Source organism: Callorhinus ursinus, unplaced genomic scaffold (assembly GCF_003265705.2).
Source record: "Callorhinus ursinus isolate GAN/ISIS: 27379988/994484 unplaced genomic scaffold, GSC_fseal_2.0 scaffold47, whole genome shotgun sequence".
Lineage (NCBI taxonomy): Eukaryota > Metazoa > Chordata > Mammalia > Carnivora > Otariidae > Callorhinus > Callorhinus ursinus.
Genome location: NW_027397109.1, coordinates 5,326,170 through 5,349,304, shown reverse-complemented (window position 1 = coordinate 5,349,304; position 23,135 = coordinate 5,326,170). Strand labels below are relative to the sequence as shown.

Genomic DNA, 23,135 nt, shown 5'->3' with positions numbered 1-23,135 from the left:
AACCATATTTATTTATTAATTACAAGACTTAATACTGTAAAGATTTCAGTTCTCCCTAAATCAATCCATACATCTAATGGGGAAAAAAAAAAAAAAAAACCTAAATTCCAGTAAGTTTTTTTTGTTTTCTTGGTGAATATTGACACAGGAAAGAAAAACGGCAAGAACAACTACTCAGTCATGCAGAATATCATGGTAGAGAATTTCTACTACCTAATATTAAACTACAGTAAATAAAGTAGTGCAGAACTGAGCAAAGATAGAAAAGAACAAAACAGAGTTCAGAAACAGCCCCACGTGTGTATGATTACTTGATTCACAGCAAAGGCAACCCTTGCCAAGCAATGGAGGAAAGATGGTTCTTAAAACAAATTGTACTGCGAGAACTGAATATTTATCAGGAAAACAAATCTTGACCCCAACACCTCAAACCATACACAAAAATAAATTCCGAATGGATAACAGATCTAAAACCTGAAAGGTAAAAAACAGAAGAAAGCATAAAAATAATCTTCATGGATTTATGATAGGTAAATATTTCTTCAACACAACACAAAGAGCATGAGCCATAAAGGAAAAAAAAAAGGTAAACTGGACAATATTAAAAAAAAAAAAGATTGAAAAAGTGAAAAGGCAAGCCATGATATGAGAGAAGTTATTTGAAATGTACATAATGAACAAAACACAATTTATTATATATAGAATATATACTAATAATTAATAAGAAAAAGGCAGTCAGGCAGCCCACTAGGAAAACATAAACCGAAAAAGAAGTAAACAGGTAAGTCATAAAAGAAGGTATCTAAATGGCCAATAAAAATATGAAAAGGTAATCAATTTCATCAAACATCACAGAAACTTAAAATTAAAATGTTACTTTTGCTCACCCACCAGAACAGCTAAAATAAAAGGGATAAGAACTAGTATCGGTGAGTATTTAGAGCAGCTGGAACTTTCACACAGTTAGCAGAGTGTAAATTATAACTCAGTACAACCACTTTAGAAAACTCTACTGCTATTAAAACTGATCACAGATATACTCTTTGACTTAGCAACTGTACACTTCGGTATATACCCAAGGGTTCATATGTACCAAAGACACATACGAGAGTATTCAAAAGAGCACTCTTTATATTAGTCTCAAAGTAGAAAACAATCCAAAAGTCTATGTACAATTGAAATAATAAGTATATGCATTGTGTTCTATCCACACAGTGGAATATTATACATCAATGAACATGTACAAAATCCATCTACATATATACCCACATGCAACAGTAAGATTAATTTCATAAACATAATGTTGCCCAAAGGAACACATGCTGTTCACATAAATTCAACAACAGGGGTAATTAATCCATGTGTTAGAAGTTCAGTTAATGACCTTCCTTCCCTGGGGCAGGGAGATAATGCCTGGGAGACAGGACAGAGAGTTTCCGGGGTGGTGCACTGGGATATGCTGGCTACATGGCCATGTACTTTTTCCAATAACTCACTTGGCCACACTTAGGATTTGTGCACTTTTCTTTATGTTATACTTTAATACAAAATTTACTTTTTAAATAGAAATGCATAATGCCAAGACAAACACAAGGTTTCACCAGAAACTCCTAAATGGAAGTCAAGTGAAAGCTTCCAAGTAGAAGTGAAGTGAGGTGAAGCAGCTCTTAAGTGCATGATAGTGTCACCCCCAAGATTTTTCATTCACTGTTCTAATGACTTGAAGTGTGATTTTATCTTAGTAGCTCAAAAAATCCAATCATTAAAAACTCTATTTGCTATTACCTCCTTCAGTATTGCTCCCTAAACTACCCCAACCAGAGGTTGATAGTTCCTTCCATAAACTCTCCCATCACCTAAGCTTACCCTCTACCTGCCATATAGTTAAATCTCTTCTGTAGGCTATATATTTTTAATGAGTTTCCAGTGCTTAACACAGTCTCTCTGTGATACAGTAAATATTCAAATTTGGATGAATAAATGACATAAATTCTCTTTTGCACAGAAACTTTTTTTTCCCATTTTAATGCAAGAATAATAAAATTTTAACTAAGAATCCACAAACCCAAAATGACAAATTAAGTCTGTGCCTAATCAAACCTGAAAAATAAATTGCCCAACTACCTCTTCTGTATCTTTTCTGTATTCTTTGCCAAAATCATCTGAGAAGAAATTCAGACACCCTTGCCCCAACTGGCAGCTTGGTAAGAAGATGACTAGGTAAATTCAACTTATTAACAGGCTAATTCTACTTGCTGAGTTATAGTGGTAGGCCCCATCTTTTAATAAGATCATTTCCTTAACTTAAAAAGTTCCATTACACAGTCACTTACATATTCCTAGCTCCTTTTTCTCTCTGAACATGTGGGGCCTTTTCCACTGGTAGATCCAGTGTATCTATGGTGAATTTAAACATGACTCTCTATGGGATAATGAGAGTTCAGGGAATGTTATGTGCTTTCCCAGTTCTCTGCTTTTATGTTATTCCCTTAATAAGCCCTATTTTACATTTATATTGCATGTGTTCATGAAGCAGTTCTCCCATGCCTCCTCTACCTGTCACAGTCCACAGATTTATAAAGGGACATTTACTTGCAACCTTGCTTAGAATCATTCCTTTGGAATGATGGAATGGTTATTTTATCACTCTTCCCCCCTATTTTATCAACCTTCATAAAGAATCACACTGTGTAAGCCTTACACTTTAGCTATAAAGAATTTTCATGAGATGAAACAAGAGCTCTCTTCATTTAGGTCCAATGACAACTCTAATCACTTCCACTAACTTCTCTACCAGCTACTCAGCTGAGTTTTATCTCCGATTATATCCATGTTACCAGGTGAATTACTACTCAGACTCTGGAGAATATATCTTTAGTAGTGTTCTGTTCCTGGTAAGCTTCCAGAAACCAGCTTTTCTGGAAATTTCTCCTGAGAGACAAACTTTCCAGAGACAGCATCTCCCCTTCCTGCATATGCTGTGACTACTAGTTTATTTACGATATTCTATGGAACTATTTTTCCTTCTTCCTTTAAACCAAGGGCTTGGCAAACTTTCTCTTACAGGGCCAGAGAGTAAAGATTTTAGGCTTATGGGCCATACAGTGTCTGGGGCAACTACTCAATTATGCTGTTATAATGTGAAATCAGCCACAGGCAACATGTAAACAAATGCACACAGCAATGTTCTAACAATGATTTATTTATAAAAATAGCCAGCCTGCCCATGGACCAAAGTTTGCCAATCCCTGCTCTACTCTTACAACTTCTGGTCTTCATATATCAGTATTATAATTACCTTGAATTTGTAAGGGTTTACTGACATTGGTGCTGAAAATTAAGTTCAATATATTTTATCAATTAAAACTGAGATCAATATATAATTGTTCTAGGAATATTTGTGATAATATGAGTTATAAAAAAAAAATTCTCATTATTTGTTGGTTAACCAGAAAATTTAAGTGGCTAAAACACATTTACTGATAACTGTAGTTAACTTAGGTATTACCTAATTATGAAAATAGAGGTGATAATTTACAATAATAATATATTAAAAACTAACAAATGAACAGAAGACTAAGTATACTATGATAAATCTACACAATGGACAGTGGTGGGACTACAGTGATTTTCTTTTTCCCTATGGTTTCTATAATTAACATCTATGATTTCTGTAATAAAAAAAGTTTCTTTAAAGCACACGATGACAAGCTAAAAGTGTTAAAATTTTTATTTAGTTTGAGAATAAAAATATTTAGACTTGAAATTAAAGAAAAATTCATTCTATCCTATGCTCCTCTTTAAAAAAATATATTTACATCAAAAATAAGTAAGTTAAAATTTTCATTTACCTGTCGGTTCCTTTCATCCATTATGCGTGTGATTTGAATTTTCTTCCGCCCCATTTTCAGTCACCTTTCCTTCCTTATATTCCAAATATTTAATTCAAAATTAATTTTCTTCAATACCCTAATGCATCGTACACAGCTTCTATTATTTCAGCTTCTAGTCCAAGGGCTACAGCTGAAATTTTCTATAAGATCTAAAAGAAAACACAAATTAGAAAATTTAAGTTCTATAAGTTTGCAAATCATGAAAATGTTATACAAATTTCAAACCTGCTTCTATGCTGCACATCGGCAGCCTTATTAGTTGAAATTCCTGGTTATATAAAATTGGTAGTTAAGGTGAAGCTTTGTTAACTTTACCCCTAAAATATCTCTTGAATCTTTTTGTGGCCTCTAGTTCTGGCTGAAAGAGTGCAATTATAACCTTTGAGTTTTTCTCAATGCATATAATAATAGCAACAAGAGCCAATGCTCATTGGGATTTTTCTATGTGCCAAGCACTTCTCTACGTACCTGATATATATTAACTCATTCAATCCAAACTGCAATCATTTTGGGTATAATTATCATCCCCATTTTATAAATAAGGACAATGAGGCAGAGAGATCCTAACTCTGTCCAAGGTAACACACATAGTAAAGGGCAGAGCTTGGAATATGAACTCAGGGACTCTGGTTCCAGAATTTCTCCTCTTTAATATTATAGAATATCCTTGAAAGCTTCTGATGTCCTTCATGTCAAAGAATGAACTAATAATCTAGGTAGCCCAAACTGCCTTTACAAACTATTCTTGCAAACTGCCCTAGCCACCACCAAAATTACTGTCAATCCAAAGGCACCATATGATTTCATAATAACGTCCACTTAAATGAAATACTGTTCCTTTTAGCCATTTAATAAAATTCTCCTAATCAATCAAGATTCAGTTTCCCCTGACAGAGTAAACCATAGCACCTTACACTTTGTGGCTATGTGTATAATAAATTCTAAGTCCGTTTTCCTCTGAGACTGTGAGTTCTTCAAGAACAGGATATTTTTATTCCATTTATCTCTGTAATTCAATGACTGGCAATGATACAATTTGTCATGTTCTGAATAACAGTTGTGTGAAAGACCTAGTGTTTTTTAAAACCTACATAATAAAGTATTTACAAGGGAATGGAAGACAAATACTAAAACACTCACAATAATAAATTCTCAGGGGAATTTTACTCAAGTATTTTTAATATTGTGCATATATAGCCGTAAAACTTTAAAAGTACTATGCATGGCGCCTGGGTGGCTCAGTTGTTAAGCATCTGCCTTCGGCTCGGGTCATGATCCAACGTCCTGGGATCAAGCCCCATGTCCAGCTCCCTGCTCAGCAGGAAGCCTGCTTCTCCCTCTCCCACTCCCCCTGCTTGTGTTACCTCTCTCACTGTCTCTCTCTCATCAAATAAATAAATAAAATCTTTAAAAAAATAAAAAAAGTACTGTGCAAATCCATGTTTGATTAAATCTGACTTTTGCTCAAAAGCAGTGAGTTTTTAAATTCTTATCACTACCATCATTACTATAAGCATGCATTTCTTACATATTTTCCCTTGTATTCTTTTATTTCTTCATTCATACAAACATTAACTGAACATCTATTAACTGATAACCTATTAATTGATCACCTACTTGCAAAAAATGTACTTCCAAACAATGAACTAGGCACACAGGGTAAAATGTTAAAAAAAAAAAAAAAAGCATGATTTCTGATCTCACAGAGTTCATAGTTGAGTAGGGGGAAATAGACATTAATCAAACTATCATATAAATGAGTCTGTACAAATTAAAATTAGGAACTTCATGTATCTGACCTAAATTCATAAGTTAGGGAAGGCTTCCTTAGGAATGTGCCTCATACCCAAACCTGAGTATGAGGGTGTACATGCTAGGCAGAGAGAATAGCATGTGCATGGAAGCAGGAAACATTAGAAAAACTGAAGGACGGCTAGTCAACTGGTGGGAACCAATCAAACAGCTGTGCTGTATAATGTTTTTGTTTTCTCACAAGACTGCAATATAAACCAATAGAAGTCAGCTTATTCAAATCATGTTCCCTAATAGATCACATTGCATTCAATTCACATTATAAAACTTGCACTGTAGTAGGCAAGATAGTCATACCTTTCAACACTAATGCCTATAAGGTGTATGTACCATATTTTCTTTTATAATCTGAAAATTCTGAATGTTAGATTATATCTGAGCATTTTGCTTTTGACAACGATTGAGCAGGTTACTTCAACCTTCTCTCTCTCTTTTTTTTTTTAAGATTTATTTCTTTATTTTAGACAGAGGCTGAAAGGGTGAGAGAGCACAAGTGGGGGTAGGGACAGAGGGAGAGAATCTTCAAGCAGACTCCAAATTGAGCACAGAGCCTGACAGGGCGCACAATCCCACGACAAATGAGATCACAACCTGAGCCAAAAACAAGAGTCAAATGCTTAACTGACTGAGTCACCCAGGAGCCCCAAACCAACCTTCTTCTAATAATGACAAAACAACAAGAAAAGTAATCTGTTCAAAACCACTGGAGAACTTTCAACACAGAATTGAAGGGCTGAGATCTGGAAGAAAGAAGTGAGATCACACTTCAGACTAATTTTCCCCCTAGTTATTAGTAGATTCTGAAAATATTGGTTGAGCCCCACGTCAGGTTCCCTGCTCAGCGGGGAGTCCACTTCTCCCTCTTCCTCTCCATCTGCCCTTCTACCCATTGTGCTTTCTCTCTCATTCTGTCTCTCAAATAAATAAGATTTTAAAAAATATATATATATTAAAAAAAAAAACAAACTCAAAAAGCATTGGCTGAGAGGCTGAGAAGCTAAACAGAGCTTTCAACAGATCTATGGGTGGGACACAAAAATAGATTCAGGGCCTGCCAAAGAATAGCCCCAGTAAACACACCAGGAATCTGGAGGGAATCCAAAGGACTATACCCTAGGTATAAAGGTAAACTAGAAATAGACCAGGCCAACAAGGAGGAAAGTGTAGCTTCAGATCATCTCAATCCCTGATTAGGTTAAGGTAATCTGGGCTACCTAGTGTCATTAGCCTAGCTGCATGCCAGTAAAAACTTCTGAAAAGATTTTAGCAAAAGTAAATCTTACCAGCAAAAGATAACATCATCTAGAAATTCAAATGATCTTATCATTTTTTATACAAAATGCCTAAAAATAAAAAATAACCAGTCAAGACCTGACTAAAAACTGAGATTTTAAAATGGCAATACAATCAGACCCATAGTAGATCCAGGTAATGGTGTTATCAGAAAAGAACTTTCAAATAAGTCAATGTGTTTAAAGAATTAATAAAAAAGACCATTAGCAGACAATGTTAAAAGTATGGAAAACAAAGAATTGAAAAAAACAATTTTGAAAACAGAAAATAAAAAATTGATGATGAGTTTAATAGATTAGAATACAGCTAAAGAAGATCCAGAAGACAGGAAAGAGGAAAATACTTACACTGACGCCCAAAAAGACACAAATTGGGAAATACAGAAAAGAGTGTGAAAAAATTATGACACATGGATCCAAAATACATGTAACTGGAGTCCCCAAAAAGAAGAGAAATATTTAAAGACATATAGTTAAAAACTTTTTAAAAACTTACCAGTGGCGGGGGGGGGATGAGGAGGAAAAAAAAAAAAAAAGACATCAAGCCACAGAACCAAGATCTACAAACTCCCAAGCAAAACAAATACAAAGAAAACCACAACCTAAAGCATATCAGAGTAAAGGGGGTGAATGGAGGGAAAGAGAGAGAGACAAAGTGACAGAGACAGCCACAGAGAGATCTTAAAAGTAGCCAAAAAAAGAAACATTAATCTTAAAAATAGTAAGATTTGTAGTTGACTTTTTCACATAAATAATGGAAGTCAGTAGACAATGAAATGATACCCTCAAAGTGCCAAGAGTGGGAGAAATACCAAACTAGAATTCTATATCTGGCAAATAATACTCTTCAGGGAAAAGAAAAAAGGCAAAATACAAACATTTGTAGTCAAATAGAAACAAAGAATTTAACAACAAAAACACTGAAGGGATTTCTTCAAGTAGAAAGAAAAAAGGATCCCAGACACAGCTTGGATATTGCACCAAAAAGTAAGTAAGCAAATAAATAAGTAAGAATAAGGAACAGGGTAAATATGTAACTCCAAGTGAATACTGACTAAATATAATAATACGTTGCAGAGTTTAAAATATTACAATGCACAACAACAGTACAATACCGTAGTAAATGAAGTTAAAGTGTTCTAAAACCCGTCCATTTAATGGGAAATAGAAAAGGTACATTTTTACTTTTTGCACTTCAATTCAGAAATGCATGTAAGAACAGTAAAAGTACATACAGCTAACAAGCTAATGGAGGGGGGAAAATGAATTAATAACCCAAATTGTATTTTAAAAAAACCAATTTGATGATTACAGAAGTACATCTTAAATGTGAGTATATAGAAAGAATGAAAGTAAAAGCCTGGAGAACATACCGTGTAGAACACAAATCAAAATGAAGTTGTGTACCTATACTTTATTACAGTACATTTTAATACATGAAATAAATACATGGATAGAGATACAGCAGGACACTTCATTACAGTAAAAATTCAATTCACCAGAAAGAACTAGCAATTCTAAATCATAATATACCTAATAACACTTAAAGTCAGGAATCTGTTCCTTAAAATCAGATATTCTGTGCAAAATCCTAACTAGGACTTTATTTTCCATTATTTTAAATAGGAAAAATTATGTTACATATAAACTCATAATCCCCAATCATTTCTCTTTTAAAACTGAACTGAAATACAGAAAATGTCCACTTATAATAGGAAATTATCATGGTTAGGATGTAAAATAGTACATGACTTCAAACGCAATAGCGTTCTCACTGGCTTTGTTTCCTTCTCCACGATTTAACACTTTCCGTGTTAAAAATAACTTTTTGTGCTTTCTACAAATCTAAGCAAAATTAAGGGCCAAATACAAAAGGCAATTAGAAACTTACTCAAGACAAACACATATGGCAGATAACAGCTCAAAGCCTTATAATATGGTAACCTCTTTCTTACTGCCAGAAGCAAGAGACACACATTCCCTCTGCTGACAGCACATGCTTCAAAAATGTCTACATGTGACTCTAATGTTCTACAAATTGGTTTGAAATTTAATTTGTGACTTTTCCCACACATCAGTTTAAAATACTGTACTGAATTCTGCAGACGTAAAAACATACGTTTCCCCCAAACACTTATTTATTTATTTGAGAGAGAGAGCAGGGTGGGGAGAAGGCAGAGGCAGAGAGAATCTCAAGAAGACCCTGCTGAGCATAGAGCCCAATGTGAGGCTCAATCTCACAACCCTGAGATCATGACCTGAGCAGAAATCAAGAGATGGACACTTAACCAACTGAGCCACCCAGGCACCCCAAACACATACTTTTTCCAAATAAACTTCAGCCAATACCAAAGGAACTGAGTGAAGACCACAATTCTAGCAAGTTGATTTTAACACAGTTTTCTCAGTAAGTAATGGAACAAGCACACCCAAACAAGGAATAGACCAGAAAAACAGAAATAGATTTGAACTTTACAATTAACAGTCTGACATATAGAACACTACACCTAACAAGAGCAGAAAATACATTCTTCGTAAGTGCATAAAAATGTTTGCCAAAAGTGATCACATGCTGGATATAAAATAAACTAACAAATTTCAAAGGATAGACATGTTTCTCTGACCTCCAATGAACTAAGCTATGAATAACAATATAATTAGAAAATGCTTATATTGTGAAATTAAGCAATAAACTTCTAATTAACCCATGGGTCAAAGAAGAAACCACAGTCAAAATCAGAAAAGACTTTGAATGGAACGCTATGAAAATTACATATCAACAGTTATGGGATGCAGCTAACACCATACTCAAGAGGAAAATTTATAGCTTTAAGATACATATATGGAGGAAAAGCCAAAAACCAATGTTCTAAGCAACCATCTGAAAGGGTTTTAAAGAGAACAAATTAAACCCAAGACAGTACAAATGAAGAAATAAAAGAGCATAAAGTAATGAAATAGAAAACATACAACAGAGATCAACAAAACTAAAAGTTAGTTTTTTGGAGGGAATGATAAAACTGGCAAGTCCCTGGAAAAAATAATAGAGGGGGGAAAAAAGAAATCAAAAACATAATCTGGCCCCAAAAATCTTAGATTTAAAAATATGAACTTGTTTTTTATAACATGTCCTGTATTTATCACATGAAGATTAATACAAATAACCAACAAAAATCTGAAAGTAAATTGTATCAGACTAAACTGGCAGGTATAACTCTTTAACTACTACCTCCATATTTCCAGCTCAAATGCTCTAATAACATAATTATAACACTCTTTAGATCCCATTAGGTCCTACAATTTAATTACACCTACCACCTTTTCACTGTCCCTCACCCAGTTTATGTCTCTCTTTATCCAGTGAAATTTTCATATGCCCTCACTCCCTTGCCTCTCGCTCTCCCTCTGCCCTCTACTCATTTCCTGGGAAAAAAACCCACTCTTGACTACCTACTTGCTCCCATGTAGCTGAATATGGCTGAGAATAAACAACCATGCCAACCAGGCTAATTAATCTGTCTTTAAGTTTAGCAATTTTCCATCTCTCAGTTATCTGCTTGATTATTTTATGCCATATTCTCTCTCTTCACATCTCCAACACTCATCACTCATCCTCACTTTCAGCTGATGACTTTGCTCCTTAATTTCCTGCCATCACAACTATCAACCCATCAGCATCTGTCCCATTACACACGCCTTCTTTCCTATTTAGGTCTTGGCTACAGCAATTCTTCCTTTCTTTCCTTCAAAGTCAAAATTTTCTTCTATACTGAAGCACTCCCACTGGCAAAAAATTAAATAAAATAAAAGACGCTATTATTTCAGTTACCTAAAACAAAACACAGAAAACAAAAAATGTCTTGATCCAGAAATTTAAAATATACTAATAGAAAAATCCATCTTTGCAGATTCTGAGAAGTTTCAATTTCATAAAGATGTCCATTCTCCCCAAATTAATCTAAAGATTCAATGCAATCCTAATCAAAATGCCAGCAGGTTTCCTTTTATTATATGCAAAACCTAACAAGATTATTTTTAAAATTCATTTGCAAATATAAAGAACAGTCAAAACTACCTTGAAGCTAAAAGACTCACAGTCATTTAAGAGACTTATTATAAAGCGATACTATTGAGATGGTGTGATTTTGCCCCAAGGGCAAACTCAAATCTAACAGAAGGAAGGAAATAATAAAGATTAGAACAAAGATAAATAGAGAATAGAAAAACAAGAAAAAAAAATAACAAAACCAAAAACAGATTTTCCAAAACGTTAAAAAAAAAATGACTTTTAGCTAGACAAAGAGAAAGCAAGACTCAAATAATTAAAATCAAAAATGAAAGTGGGATTATTACTACCAATTCCAGAAATAAACATGATTGTAAGAGTATGATGAAATAATAGTAATGCCAACAAAATGGATAATTTAGATAAAATTGACAAATTCCTAGAAACACAAAACCTACCAACACTGAATCAAAAAGGGACAGAAAAGCTAAACAGATCCTAGTAAGGAGACTGAATTAGTTATCAAAAACCTCTTGACAAAGAAAAATCCTCAAACTGATGGCTTCACTGGGAGTTCTATCAAACATTTAAAGAGCTACCACCAGTCTTTCTCAAACTCTTCCCAAAAACTGAAGGGAAAGGAACACATCCTAACTTATTCTACAAGGTCAGCATTACACTTTGTATCAAAGTCAGACAATGACACTAAAAGAAAACTATAGATTAATAGCCCTTATGAAAACTGATGCAAAAATACTGAACAAAATACTAGCAAACAAAATCCAACAGCATGTTAAAAGGATTATACACCATGACAAAGTGGGATTTATTCCTGGAATGCAAGGATGATTCAACATACTAAAATTAATCACTATGATACACCATATTAAGAGAATGAAGGAAAAAACCATATGACCCTCTAAATTGGTACAAAAGAAGCATTTGACAAAATACAATAATACTCTTTTATGATAAAAACAATCAACCAGAAATAGAAGGAAACTACCTCAACATAATAAAAATCACATAGGAAAATCCCACAGCTTACAGCATGTTGAAATGGTAAAAGACTGAAAGCTTTTCCTCTAAGATCAGGAATAAGACAAGAAGGACTGATTTCACCCCTTACAGATTCAACAGTGGAAGATCTAGCCAAAGCAATTAAGCAAGAAAAAGGAATAAAAGGTATCCAAACTGGAAAGGGAAAAGTGTAAGTATCTGTTTGCAGATGATATGATCTTATATGTAGAATCCCCTAAAGATTCCATAAAAACCTGTTGAACTAAACAAATTCATCAAAGTAGTAGGATACAAATGAACACATTAAAAAATCAGTTGCATTTCTACACTAACAATGAACAGTCTGAAAGAATAATTCCATTTAAAATAGCATCAAAAAAATTTTTTTAATATTTTAGAGAGAGCATGCACATGCAAGAGGGGAAGGGGCAGAGGGAGAGGAAGAGAATCCTCAAGCATGCTCCCCACAGAGCGCAGAGCCCAATGTGGGGCTCGATCTCAGGACCCTGAAATCATAACCTGAGCCAAAATCAAGAGACAGATGCTTAAGTGACTCAAGCCACCCAGGCACCCCTACGAAAGCATCAAAATTTTTTAAATACTCAGGAACTTATAGTCAACGTGAAAAACTTGTACACTGAAAACTAAACAACACTGATAAAAGAAATTAAAGAAGACACAATAAATAAAAAGACACCCTATGTTCAGACCAAAAGACTTAACGTTGTTAACATGTAATATTGCCCAAAGTGAACTACAAATTCAACGCAATCCCTATGAAAATCCCAATGATGTTTTTTGCAAAAATATGAAAAGCCACCCTAAATTCATATGGAATCTAAAGGGTCTCCAAATAGCCAAAACAATCTTGAAAAAGAACAAAGTTGGAGGATGCACACTCCCTAATGTTGAAATTTTCTATAAAACTATAGTAATCAATACAGTATGGCACTGGCATTAAAAAGACATATAGATCAATGGAAGAGAATAAAGAACCCAGACAAATCCATGAATACATGGCCAAATGTCAAAAAATGTCCATGGATACTATCAACAGAGTAAAACAGCAACCCCCCAAATGGAAGAAAATAATTCTGTATCACATTTTCTGAGATTAATATCCAGAATATATAAAGAACCCCTAAAACTCAACAAAAACAGGCAAAGGACTTGGACAGACATTTCTCCAAAGAAGATACACAAATGGCTAATAAGCACATGAAATGATACTCAACATCACTAATCATTAGGCAAATGCAAATCAAAGCCATAATGACAAACCACTTTACACCATTCGGATAACTATCATCAAGACAAACAAAAAACAACAAACAAGTCTTAATGTGAATGTGGATAAATGTGAAACCTTGTGCTTTGTTTTTGGGAATGTAAAATGGCACAGTTGCTGTGAAAAACAGTATGGTGGTTACTCAAAAAGTTAAATAGAGAATAATCATTTGAGCCAATAATTCCACTTATAGGTCTATACACAAGAGAACTGCAAGCAGGGACTTGAGTATTATATTTGTACATCTATGTTCATAGGAGCATTATTCACACTTAGAAGGTGGAAACAATCTCAATGTCACTGGCAGATGAACAGAAAAACAAAATGTGATATCTATATACAATGGAGTATTTTTCAGCTTTACCAAAAATCCTATCAACTTGGGGTGCCTAGGTGACTCAGTCAGTTAAGCGTCTGCCTTCAGCTCAGGTCATGATCCCAGTGTCCTGGGATCAAGCCCCACGTTGGGCTTCCTGCTCAATGGAGAGCCTGCTTCTCCCTCTCCCTCTGCCCCTTTCCCCCCACTCATGGGTGTGTACACGCATACACGTTCTCTCTCTCAATAAATAAATAAAACCTTAAAAAAAACGATCTTCACTGGTGAAACTGTTATAAAAAAAAAATCCTATCACTTGTTACAACATGAATAAACCTTAAATATATATGGTAAGAAAAATAGGTCACAAAAAGACAAATATTAGACAATTCCATTTATAGGAGGTACACAGAGTAGTCAAAATTCAGAGAAAGTAAAACGATAATTGCCAGGGATGAGAGGGAGGGACAAATTGGGAGTTACTGCTTAATGGGTACAGAGTTTTAATATGGGATGATGAAAAAGTTCTGGAGATAGATGTTGGTGATTGCTGCACAGCAGTATGAGTTTACTTAATACCACGGTACTATACATTGAGAAATAGTTAAAATAAATACTATGTTATGTACATTTTACCACAATTTCAAAAAACACAAAAACTAAAAAAAAAACTTATGATTTTATTAATTTAAGCTAACCACTAACCCATTAGGTCAACTGAGTACTAATTTTTCTATAAAGAAATGGAAACATTTAAAACCAACCTTTGGAACTAACACTTATCTTTAGCAAACACAGATGGACATTTTTTCCTACAAAGTAATGTATCTTATCCTTGGTGGGGGAGGGAAGGAATCTCACTAAATCCCAAGGTCTAGATCTGTGTTCAGGCAACATTAAAGTAAAAAATTAGTTTACACTGAACTCTCAGTTAACTGAAATTCTTTTTAAGTAGGTCATTTTTATAAAATCAGAAACTAGATTTAAAAAAAGACTCCCAATATGGGTTCCACTGTCTTAATTTAAGAAATACCAGGGGCAACTGTGGTTCAGTCAGTAGAGGATGTGACTCTTGATCTCAGGTTATGAGTTCAATCCCAATGTTGGGGGTATAGGTTTACTTAATTTAAAAAAAAAAAAAAAGAAAGAAAGAAATATCATAGAATCTAACACTCAAATTCATACTAATACTGATCACAGATGTTCAGTCTTTTCAAATCAATTTTGTTTACTGTTTTAAAGAAACTTGTTGCTTAAGTTAACTAAATATTGTAAGAGCATGGACTTTAAACAGAAGGTGAACTTTACTTTTTAAGGTTTGCTCTTATTAAATAAACACCAATCTCTGAGTTCATCAGAACATCTAATTTTGATGATTCTGGTAAATTATTAATTTTTTTTCAAAAACTACTAAAAAAACCCTTTGTAATAAAAGTAACTATGTACAATCAACAACTGAGCTTTTTAAACAAATAAACAAGTATTTAAGAAGAGAAAATTTTTAATGATTCATTACTGCTTTAAAAGAAGGGAACTTAAGGGACACCTGGGTGGCTCAGTCAGTTAAGCGCTGGCTCTTGATTTCAGCTTAGCTCATGATCTCAGGGTCCCAGGATCAAGCCCTCTGTTGAGCTCTGTGCTCAGGAGGGAGTCCACTTGAGGATTCTTTCTCCCTCTCCCCCTGTCCCTCTCCCAGCTTGTGCATGCATACGCTCTCTCTCTCTCTCAAATAAATTAAAAAAAAAGGGGGGGGGACTTAATTTAATTTGGGACATATTAAACAAGATGGTCATGGATCATACAATTGAAAATGTCAAACAGGAAGCTAGATATAAGACTCAGACATTAGAGCTAAAAATATGCCTTTGGGAATCTTGGGCATATAGATATTGTTGTGGGAAACAATGTGCTCACCTAGGGACAAAATATAAACTGAAAACAGTACCAAAGTCCCGAAGAACAAAATATTTATTATTGTTGCAAATGAATACCCCAAAACTATCCTCTAGACATAAGGTTTTTAAACAATGTGGTCGACATTAAAGAAAAAAAAATTTGTTAAAGATTTTATTTACTTATTTGAGAGAGAGCGAAAGAGCAAGCAGGGTGAGGGAGAGAGGGAGAAGCAGACTCCCCACTGAGCAGGGAGCCCGATGCGGGGCTCGATTCAGGGACTCTGGGATCATGATCTGAGTTGAAGGCAGACACTTAACCAACTGAGCCACCCAGGAACCCCTAAAGAAAATTTTTTTTAATTTTTCTCAAAAAGAAATCTTTCAGCTTCCCTTGAAAAATGCATTCTACTCAAAAATTTATTCATTTTCCTTTTTTCTAAAATAAATATTGTTGTGATAAGGAAAAAAGTTCCTAAAAACACAATGGCTGCTTTTAAATTTAAGAAGAAAAAAAATCCTGAAAACCAGAAACCAGGAACTTTAAACATCACTGAAATCTTCCTTCTGCTTTAGCATTTTGTGCCATTTCCAATTACTCTTTCTTCACAACTTGCTTGGAATTTCAAAGCACTATCTGACTGAGAAGGTCCATTAGTATTTGAGCGAGAAGCCTGGATCCTAGCCACAAACATTTCACTAAATTAGCTGCATAACCTTTGGTACCTGACAATTTCTAAAACTAACTTTTTATAAAAGGAAAATTGAAATTATACATATTATATGTACCACATGGGGCCAGAACAAAATACTACACAATTGTAAATATTTGAGGGAAAGTAAATCATTATTACTACTAACAAATATATTTCCAAGCATGATATTAATATTTATGATCAGAAAAAATTAGTATTTACTATGTTCATGCTATTTCACATATTTACTTCCCTTGAAAGATAATACCTTTATTTGTACATACAACAGAAATCAAGAGAAAAAATTAGTCAAATTGGTATCTAGGGTTATACCATATAAAAAAAGCAAACTAAAACATGAAACAGATAAAAGTATATTATACATATATTATATATATAGTTTCTATATAGTTAACATTCTTTTCCTTAAGCTTAGTAGATACTCTGATTTCTTCCTTTTTCTATAAATAGTTTATCAATGAAACGAAGGGGAAGTGTGGAGTCAATACTGTTGCAACTACACCTTTTTCTTTACCAAACTTCAAACGAGGTGCTTGAAAAAGAATAGAATCCTGTAATTTTCAAATTATCTTAGAAACCATCTTGTATTGCTCTTCCTCTTCCCCTAAGAGGCCTGAGGTCATCTCTGAAAATGGTTCACTTTTCACCTGACCCAGAAAACCCTACAAAATCATGTTAATCAAGAGGTTCAAATCTTCATGTTCACTTTAAGAACACACGTGAAACTGCCCAGCCCATCCAAGAGTATGCATATCCCCGAAAAGCCACCAAGTATCTGAAAGATGGCACTTTGCAGACCCAATGTGTGCCACCTGTCACTACAACAGTGGGGTCGGTAGGTGTGCCCTAACAGTGGAGTTGCACATAGGGCCCGTGGCCGAAAGAGTGAATTTTACTGCACATGCTTAAAAATGCAGAGTAATGCTGAACTTAAGGGTTTAGATGTAAATTCTCCAGTCGCTGAACATATCCAGGTGAACAAAGTCCCCAAGATGTGGCACAGAACTTACAGGGTTCATGGTCAGATTAACCCAGATATGAGCTCTCCCTGGCACACTGAGATGACCCTGACTGAAAAAGAGCAGATTGTTCCTAAATCAGAAGAGGAGGCTGCACAGAAGAACAAGGTATCCCAGAAGAAACTGAAGAAACAAAAACTTATGGCCCTGGGGGGGGGGGGGGATTCTGCACAAAATAAATAAATGCAAATACAAGTAAAAACATTTAAAGAAATCATCTGATATCGTAATCCCTACCCCTTCTGCAGAGAAGCTGAAACCCAAGAAGAAAAGTGAAACATCCAAAGTCTCAGTTCAAACAGCCAGGACTTTTTCTACTATGTAACACGGCAGTCGTTCCGTAACTATAGTCATTCATACACTAACTTCTCAATCTTTCTCCCAGACACTCTCAACACTATTTACCTCTTTTTTCTTTACATCAATTCCCATTTTCACTTTAATAAATGTATTTGAATATAAAATTTTATTATTGATATAACAGAAAATATTAGACCTTGCCACAAATGGAAGATAGCCTTAAAAATAATGAAAACATAATTAAAAATCAAGTAAAATGGAAGCAATTACATATAATGTTGGTATGTATATATGTGTATGTGTGTATCATGGTATTATAGTTTCCATGATTATATGGTAAATGTATATATAAATGATACATTATATAATAGTGGTAACTTTAAGTACCATTATATGGTAACTATATACAAACATGTAATATATAATATGTAATACATAATATGTATTATTAATATGTAAAATTAATATGTAAAAATCATGGTAAGTATAAATAACAACAAATTACCTAATTTGTAAAAACGCACACCTGAAAATAGTGTCTTCAGTAAGAAGAATGAGACTGTAAAAAAATTAGTATTAAAGAAGGATTCAGCTCCATTTCATTTAGGAAGACAACTCCAATTTTTAGCTTTAATGTAAATCGGATCAAAGAATCCCATCTCACATGTGTACTTCATCAAAAAAGGAAAAGAGGGCGCCTGGGTGGCTCAGTTGTTAAGCGTCTGCCTTCGGCTCAGGTCATGATCCCAGGGTCCTGGGATCGAGCCCCGTGTCTGGGCTCCCTGCTCAGCCAGGAGCCTGCTTCTCCCTCTCCCACTCCCCCTACTTGTGTTCCCCCTCTCATTGTGTGTGTGTCTCTCTCTGTCAAATAAATAAATTAAAAATCTTTAAAAAAAAAAAAAAGGAAAAGATTTGGGCAACCTTCTCTGGAAGGGCTGAATATTGATAATTAATTAAAAGAGTCACTTTTATTCAACAAATTTTTGACTCAAAAGAAATTCTAGAGCCTTCTTCCTGAACATGAAATTTCAAACAGTTATGAGAAATAAGTACTATTCCATTCCTTTTGCCATCCAGTTTGGGGAAAATACTTTTTTTAAAAAATCTTCTATCAGGCCTTTCCAGTATCTTCTCATAATATTCAAATTATGTTCACAGTCAGTTCATTAGGTAAGTTCATAACCATAGGATTCAGACAATGAGTAAGTTTTCTATGTATTAGTTGGTTCAATGGAGAAATGGAAGTTCGTCAAGGGCTCTGGTACATAATAACAGCAAAGCACCTTAACACACATTTATCTTCTTAAATTCTTACAACTTCTTTATGAGATATGATGTTATTCTCACTTTAAATCTGAGAAAATGGAAACCAAGGCCATAAGTATCTTTTCCCCAAGGTTACACCTACTAAACAGCAGAGCCAAGACTCAATCCAGGTCTATGTAACCCCAGGAGAGTGCTCATGATTAGGCTATGCTGCCTTAGTAAGAGGATCAAGAATCTAAAAGCCCTTCATCAGTTTTCCCAGAGCAGCTAGTGTCCAGTGCCAAACACCAGACTTGACCAGTGGACCCCGAGTCCAGGGCTACCCCAGATCCAAAGTCTGGCCACAAAAACCCTTCATTTCACTATTGGCAAAAAGCATGATGGGGAAGAAGGGAGAAGCCAAAGACTACCAACCCTAGCAGGATAAAGAAACCCTGCCACCAATTCCATAGCCTGGTTCCTTCCCTCCTTCCTTCTCCCTCCCATCCTTAATGGCCATGGCAGGGGCACCACAGCTGCCTCCTCCTACTACTTTGCCCACACTTTGGGACACAGATCTTCCTTCACCTACTATACCATTCTTGCACAATTTAAAATTCACATATGCCTCAGAAGAAAATATTTTAAAAGTCTTCAGCACATATATTAATGTTACAACCACTTATAAAAATGTTTATTTTTTAACTTTTAACTTTTAAACTTTTTATTTTAAAATAATTCCAAACTTACTGAAAGTTGCAAGAACAGCATTCACTCTTTCCCTCATTCCTCATGGTGTGAGAGTGCATGTGTGATTTTTATCATCTGAGCAAAATGTCATCCAATTTCTCTGCTGTATATACCTATTTCCCTCTTGCAAATAACAAGCTATCTGTGGGAAAACATGTTAAAACAATATAAATACTCTACTCCTCAAATTTTCCCCCTGGACTTAGAATGCCTTCGTGATTCTTACCTAAACCAATCTATACCACAACAATTATAAAATGATGGTCTTCCAATTCCTTTCCTATTCCCTCCACACTTAGTGTGAGGAAAAGCCCTCTCCACTGCTCTGTATTACTTATACATTTATCTGTTAGTTCCCAGTACGGATAAGTATATTCCTCTTTTATTCAATGAGTTATAATCCATTAACCTCCTCACTAATTATGATGCTCAAATTATCCCCGATTTAGCCAGTGGGACCCCTCACCCCCAAAACTGGGTCCTATGTCTTTCTAATATGCACTCATCACTGCTTAAGCACTTCCTTACTTCTGGCCCAACAAGATATTCTAGACTCATCTGGTACTTTCCTGAACCATCCCTAGAATAATCCATTTATCCAAGTGATTCTGGTTCCTTTCACGGGGGAACAGTATTTAGAAGTCAAGATCTGAGTGGTGCTAGGTGTGTTCATTGCTACCGTAGTGCCACTGTTTTAAGCCATTTCTAGGAAAATATAATATGAACATATGTTCATATTGATACCTCCAAATCCCACAAGGTTCTTCTCTGCCTTCTCTAGTCACTATTTATTCTTCCCCTCCTCTATGGTAAGAACCTTGAATTGCAGGCGCCTGGGTGGCTCAGTCGGTTAAGCGTCTGCCTTCGGCTCATGTCATGATCCCAGCATCCTGGGATCGAGCCTCGCATCGGGCTCCCTGCTCCGCGGGAAGCCTGCTTCTCCCTCTCCCACTCCCCCTGCTTGTGTTCCTCTCTCTCGCTGTGTCTCTCTCCGTCAAATAAGTAAATAAAATCTTAAAAAAAAAAAGAGCCTTGGCTTGCAACATCAATACATTTATTCATTTGCTTAATCCAAAGTTTCTCAACTACAGCACTATTGACAATTTAGAATAAAAATTCTTTGTTGTGGGGAGAGGATGGGAATCCTGTGTATTATTGCACGTTTTGTAGCACAACCTGACTTCTATCCACTAGATGCCAGCAGCATCCCCCTCTAGTCATGAGAATCAAAAATATCTCCAGAAATTATAAATGTCCCCAACAGGCCAAAAGCCCCCAGGGAGAGAAGCACAATACACACAAAATAGTTTCAGAATTGCCTTATACTATTACCAAAAAAAAAAAAAAAAAAGAACAAAAACAAAACAAAACACTAAAAAAGAGCTCTGTATTTGTTTTACAGGGTTTTTTTCCCCATAGAATAAGCAGATAAAGTCAAGTACTATATTCAAAAGTTATCTGGACCAGTTGCCTTTTTTTCCCCTCTTCAGAGTGGTGGTTGCTCTTAACTTACTATACCGTTGGGTTCATTTCCATTTGCATTCAATTTTAGGACTATTTTCCTCATCCTTTTTAATTTTAATAAAACCTCTTGTTATTTTTTTAATATATAGAACATGGACATGTTTTCTACAATTCCAAACCATACTAAAACCTAGAATCAGAGAATGTCCACTTTTCCCTACCTCTCTCCCCTGTTCTCCCTCTTATAGAGAACCAATTTCAATATTTGCTTTTCTTTCCTGTTTCTTTTCTACAAAAAGAAGATACATGTATGTCTTCTCTTACACAAAAGTAACATACTATATTTACTCTTTTGCAACTTTGCTTTTCTCACATATATTGTTTTTCATTTAACAGTTCATAGAGATCATCTTCATTTTTTCCACTGAATTTCACTATAAAGTCTAAACACTATGAAAGACTTAAAACCAAAAGCTTGAAATTTTTAATTTTATAAACTCAATATAAAAAGCTCGTGTTTACTTTTTTAAAAGATTTATTTGAGAGAGAGAGAGCATACGTGCAGTGGGGTGGGACAGAGGGAGAGGGAGAGAGAAACTCAAGCAGCCCCCACACTGAGCGGAGCCCGACGCAGGGCTCAATCTCATGACCCTGAGATCACGACCTGAGCTGAAACCAAGAGTCATTCAACCAAACACACGATCCAGGCTCCTCAAGTTTTGAATTTTAAAAAGGAAAAGAAGAGCAGACATTCTAGTCCAAATTATTTTTTTACAGACAAAAGAAACTACGGTTTAGAAGTAACAGTCTCAAAGCCACAAAGTTCAGCCCAATATACCACATAACAAATAAGTACTAGACACTATGCTAAATACTAAAGAAACAAAGATGAATTTTTTAAAAAATCTTTCCACCTTCAAGAGAGCCAAGTAAATAAACATCAATACAGTGTTACATTCAGTGCCAGACTTAAGTTGACCCCTGAACAACATAAGGGTTAGGGAAGCCTATCCCCTCCCTCCACCACACAGTCGAAAATATACATGTAAAACGTTTGTTTCCCCAAAACCTTACTAATAGCCTACTGCTGACCTGTAGCCTTACTGATAATATAAAGTTAACACACATTTTGTACATTACATGTATTATATACTGTATTCTTACAATAAAGTAAGCTAGAGAAAAGAAAAGGTTATTAAGGAAAACATAAGGAAAAGAAAATACATTTATGGAACTACACTGTATTTATAAAAAAAAAATCCATGTATTAAGTGGACCCACACATTTCAAACCTGTAATGTTCAAGGGTCAAACGTACATCACTTACAAACAGTGAAGGAGGGAGCAGTTAAGTGTTTGTTTTATTGGCTTGTTTGATTTCAGGTTTGTTAATATGTTTACTGGGATAGAGGGCACATGGTATCAAAGAAAAGGATATGGAATTAAAAAAACAACAACATAAAAAACCCTAAGGAGTTAGAATGCCTGGGCTAGGGCACAAGGAAGGCATTTGTAGGAAAATGAGAAAAGATGATACTGGTAAAGCAAGCAGGAGATATATGGACTTTATTTTAAATGTGATGGGAAGACATCAATAGTTTTATTCTGCTTTTGCTATTGTGTGACCTTGGAAATGTCATTTGACTTCTCTATGCCAAACTAAATAAACCAAGGATAATAACATATGTATCATAAGTGTATTCATAAGAATAAATGCAGTGATATCCATAAAATCCTTATTAGAGTACCAAGCACATATAAATACTGCTAGCCAGTATTTCAGCTCTAACATTCCACAATTCTTATTAATATTTATAAAACACTTCTAAAAATGGAATCTACAGTATCATCTGAAGAATATAATCTCTGCTGAACAAAGACTGATTGTATCTTTGGGAATACTATGTAGACAACATAAATCATCACTAAAATGATAGTGAAGAAAGTTGAAGGACATTCAAAGAGTTATTAAAGATATAGTTATTTGGAAAAAAAATATTATGCTTCACCAACTTGACTTCAACAGACAAATAAGATAGTATTTTCTTCTGCATGAAATTTCTTTCACACTTTTAGGGAAACAACAAAATGCTGCAAAGGGTTAAAAAAATCCTACATCAAC

General features: G+C 34.8%; 1 protein-coding gene across 11 annotated transcripts in view; it reads right to left on the bottom strand.

Moving 5' to 3' along the window:
• MEF2A (myocyte enhancer factor 2A) overlaps window positions 1-23,135 on the bottom strand; it is a 173,009-nt gene that overhangs the window by 93,110 nt on the left and 56,764 nt on the right. For 10 of the 11 annotated variants that reach the window (XM_073882496.1, XM_073882491.1, XM_073882497.1 and 7 more), the window contains one exon: window positions 3,852-4,042. The exons of the other annotated variant lie outside the window; for it this stretch is intronic. In XM_073882496.1, coding sequence (XP_073738597.1) covers window positions 3,852-3,905 — 54 coding nt within the window. In that variant the 5' untranslated portion in view covers window positions 3,906-4,042. The remainder of the gene's footprint in view (window positions 1-3,851; window positions 4,043-23,135) is intronic. 11 annotated transcript variants of the gene reach the window in all.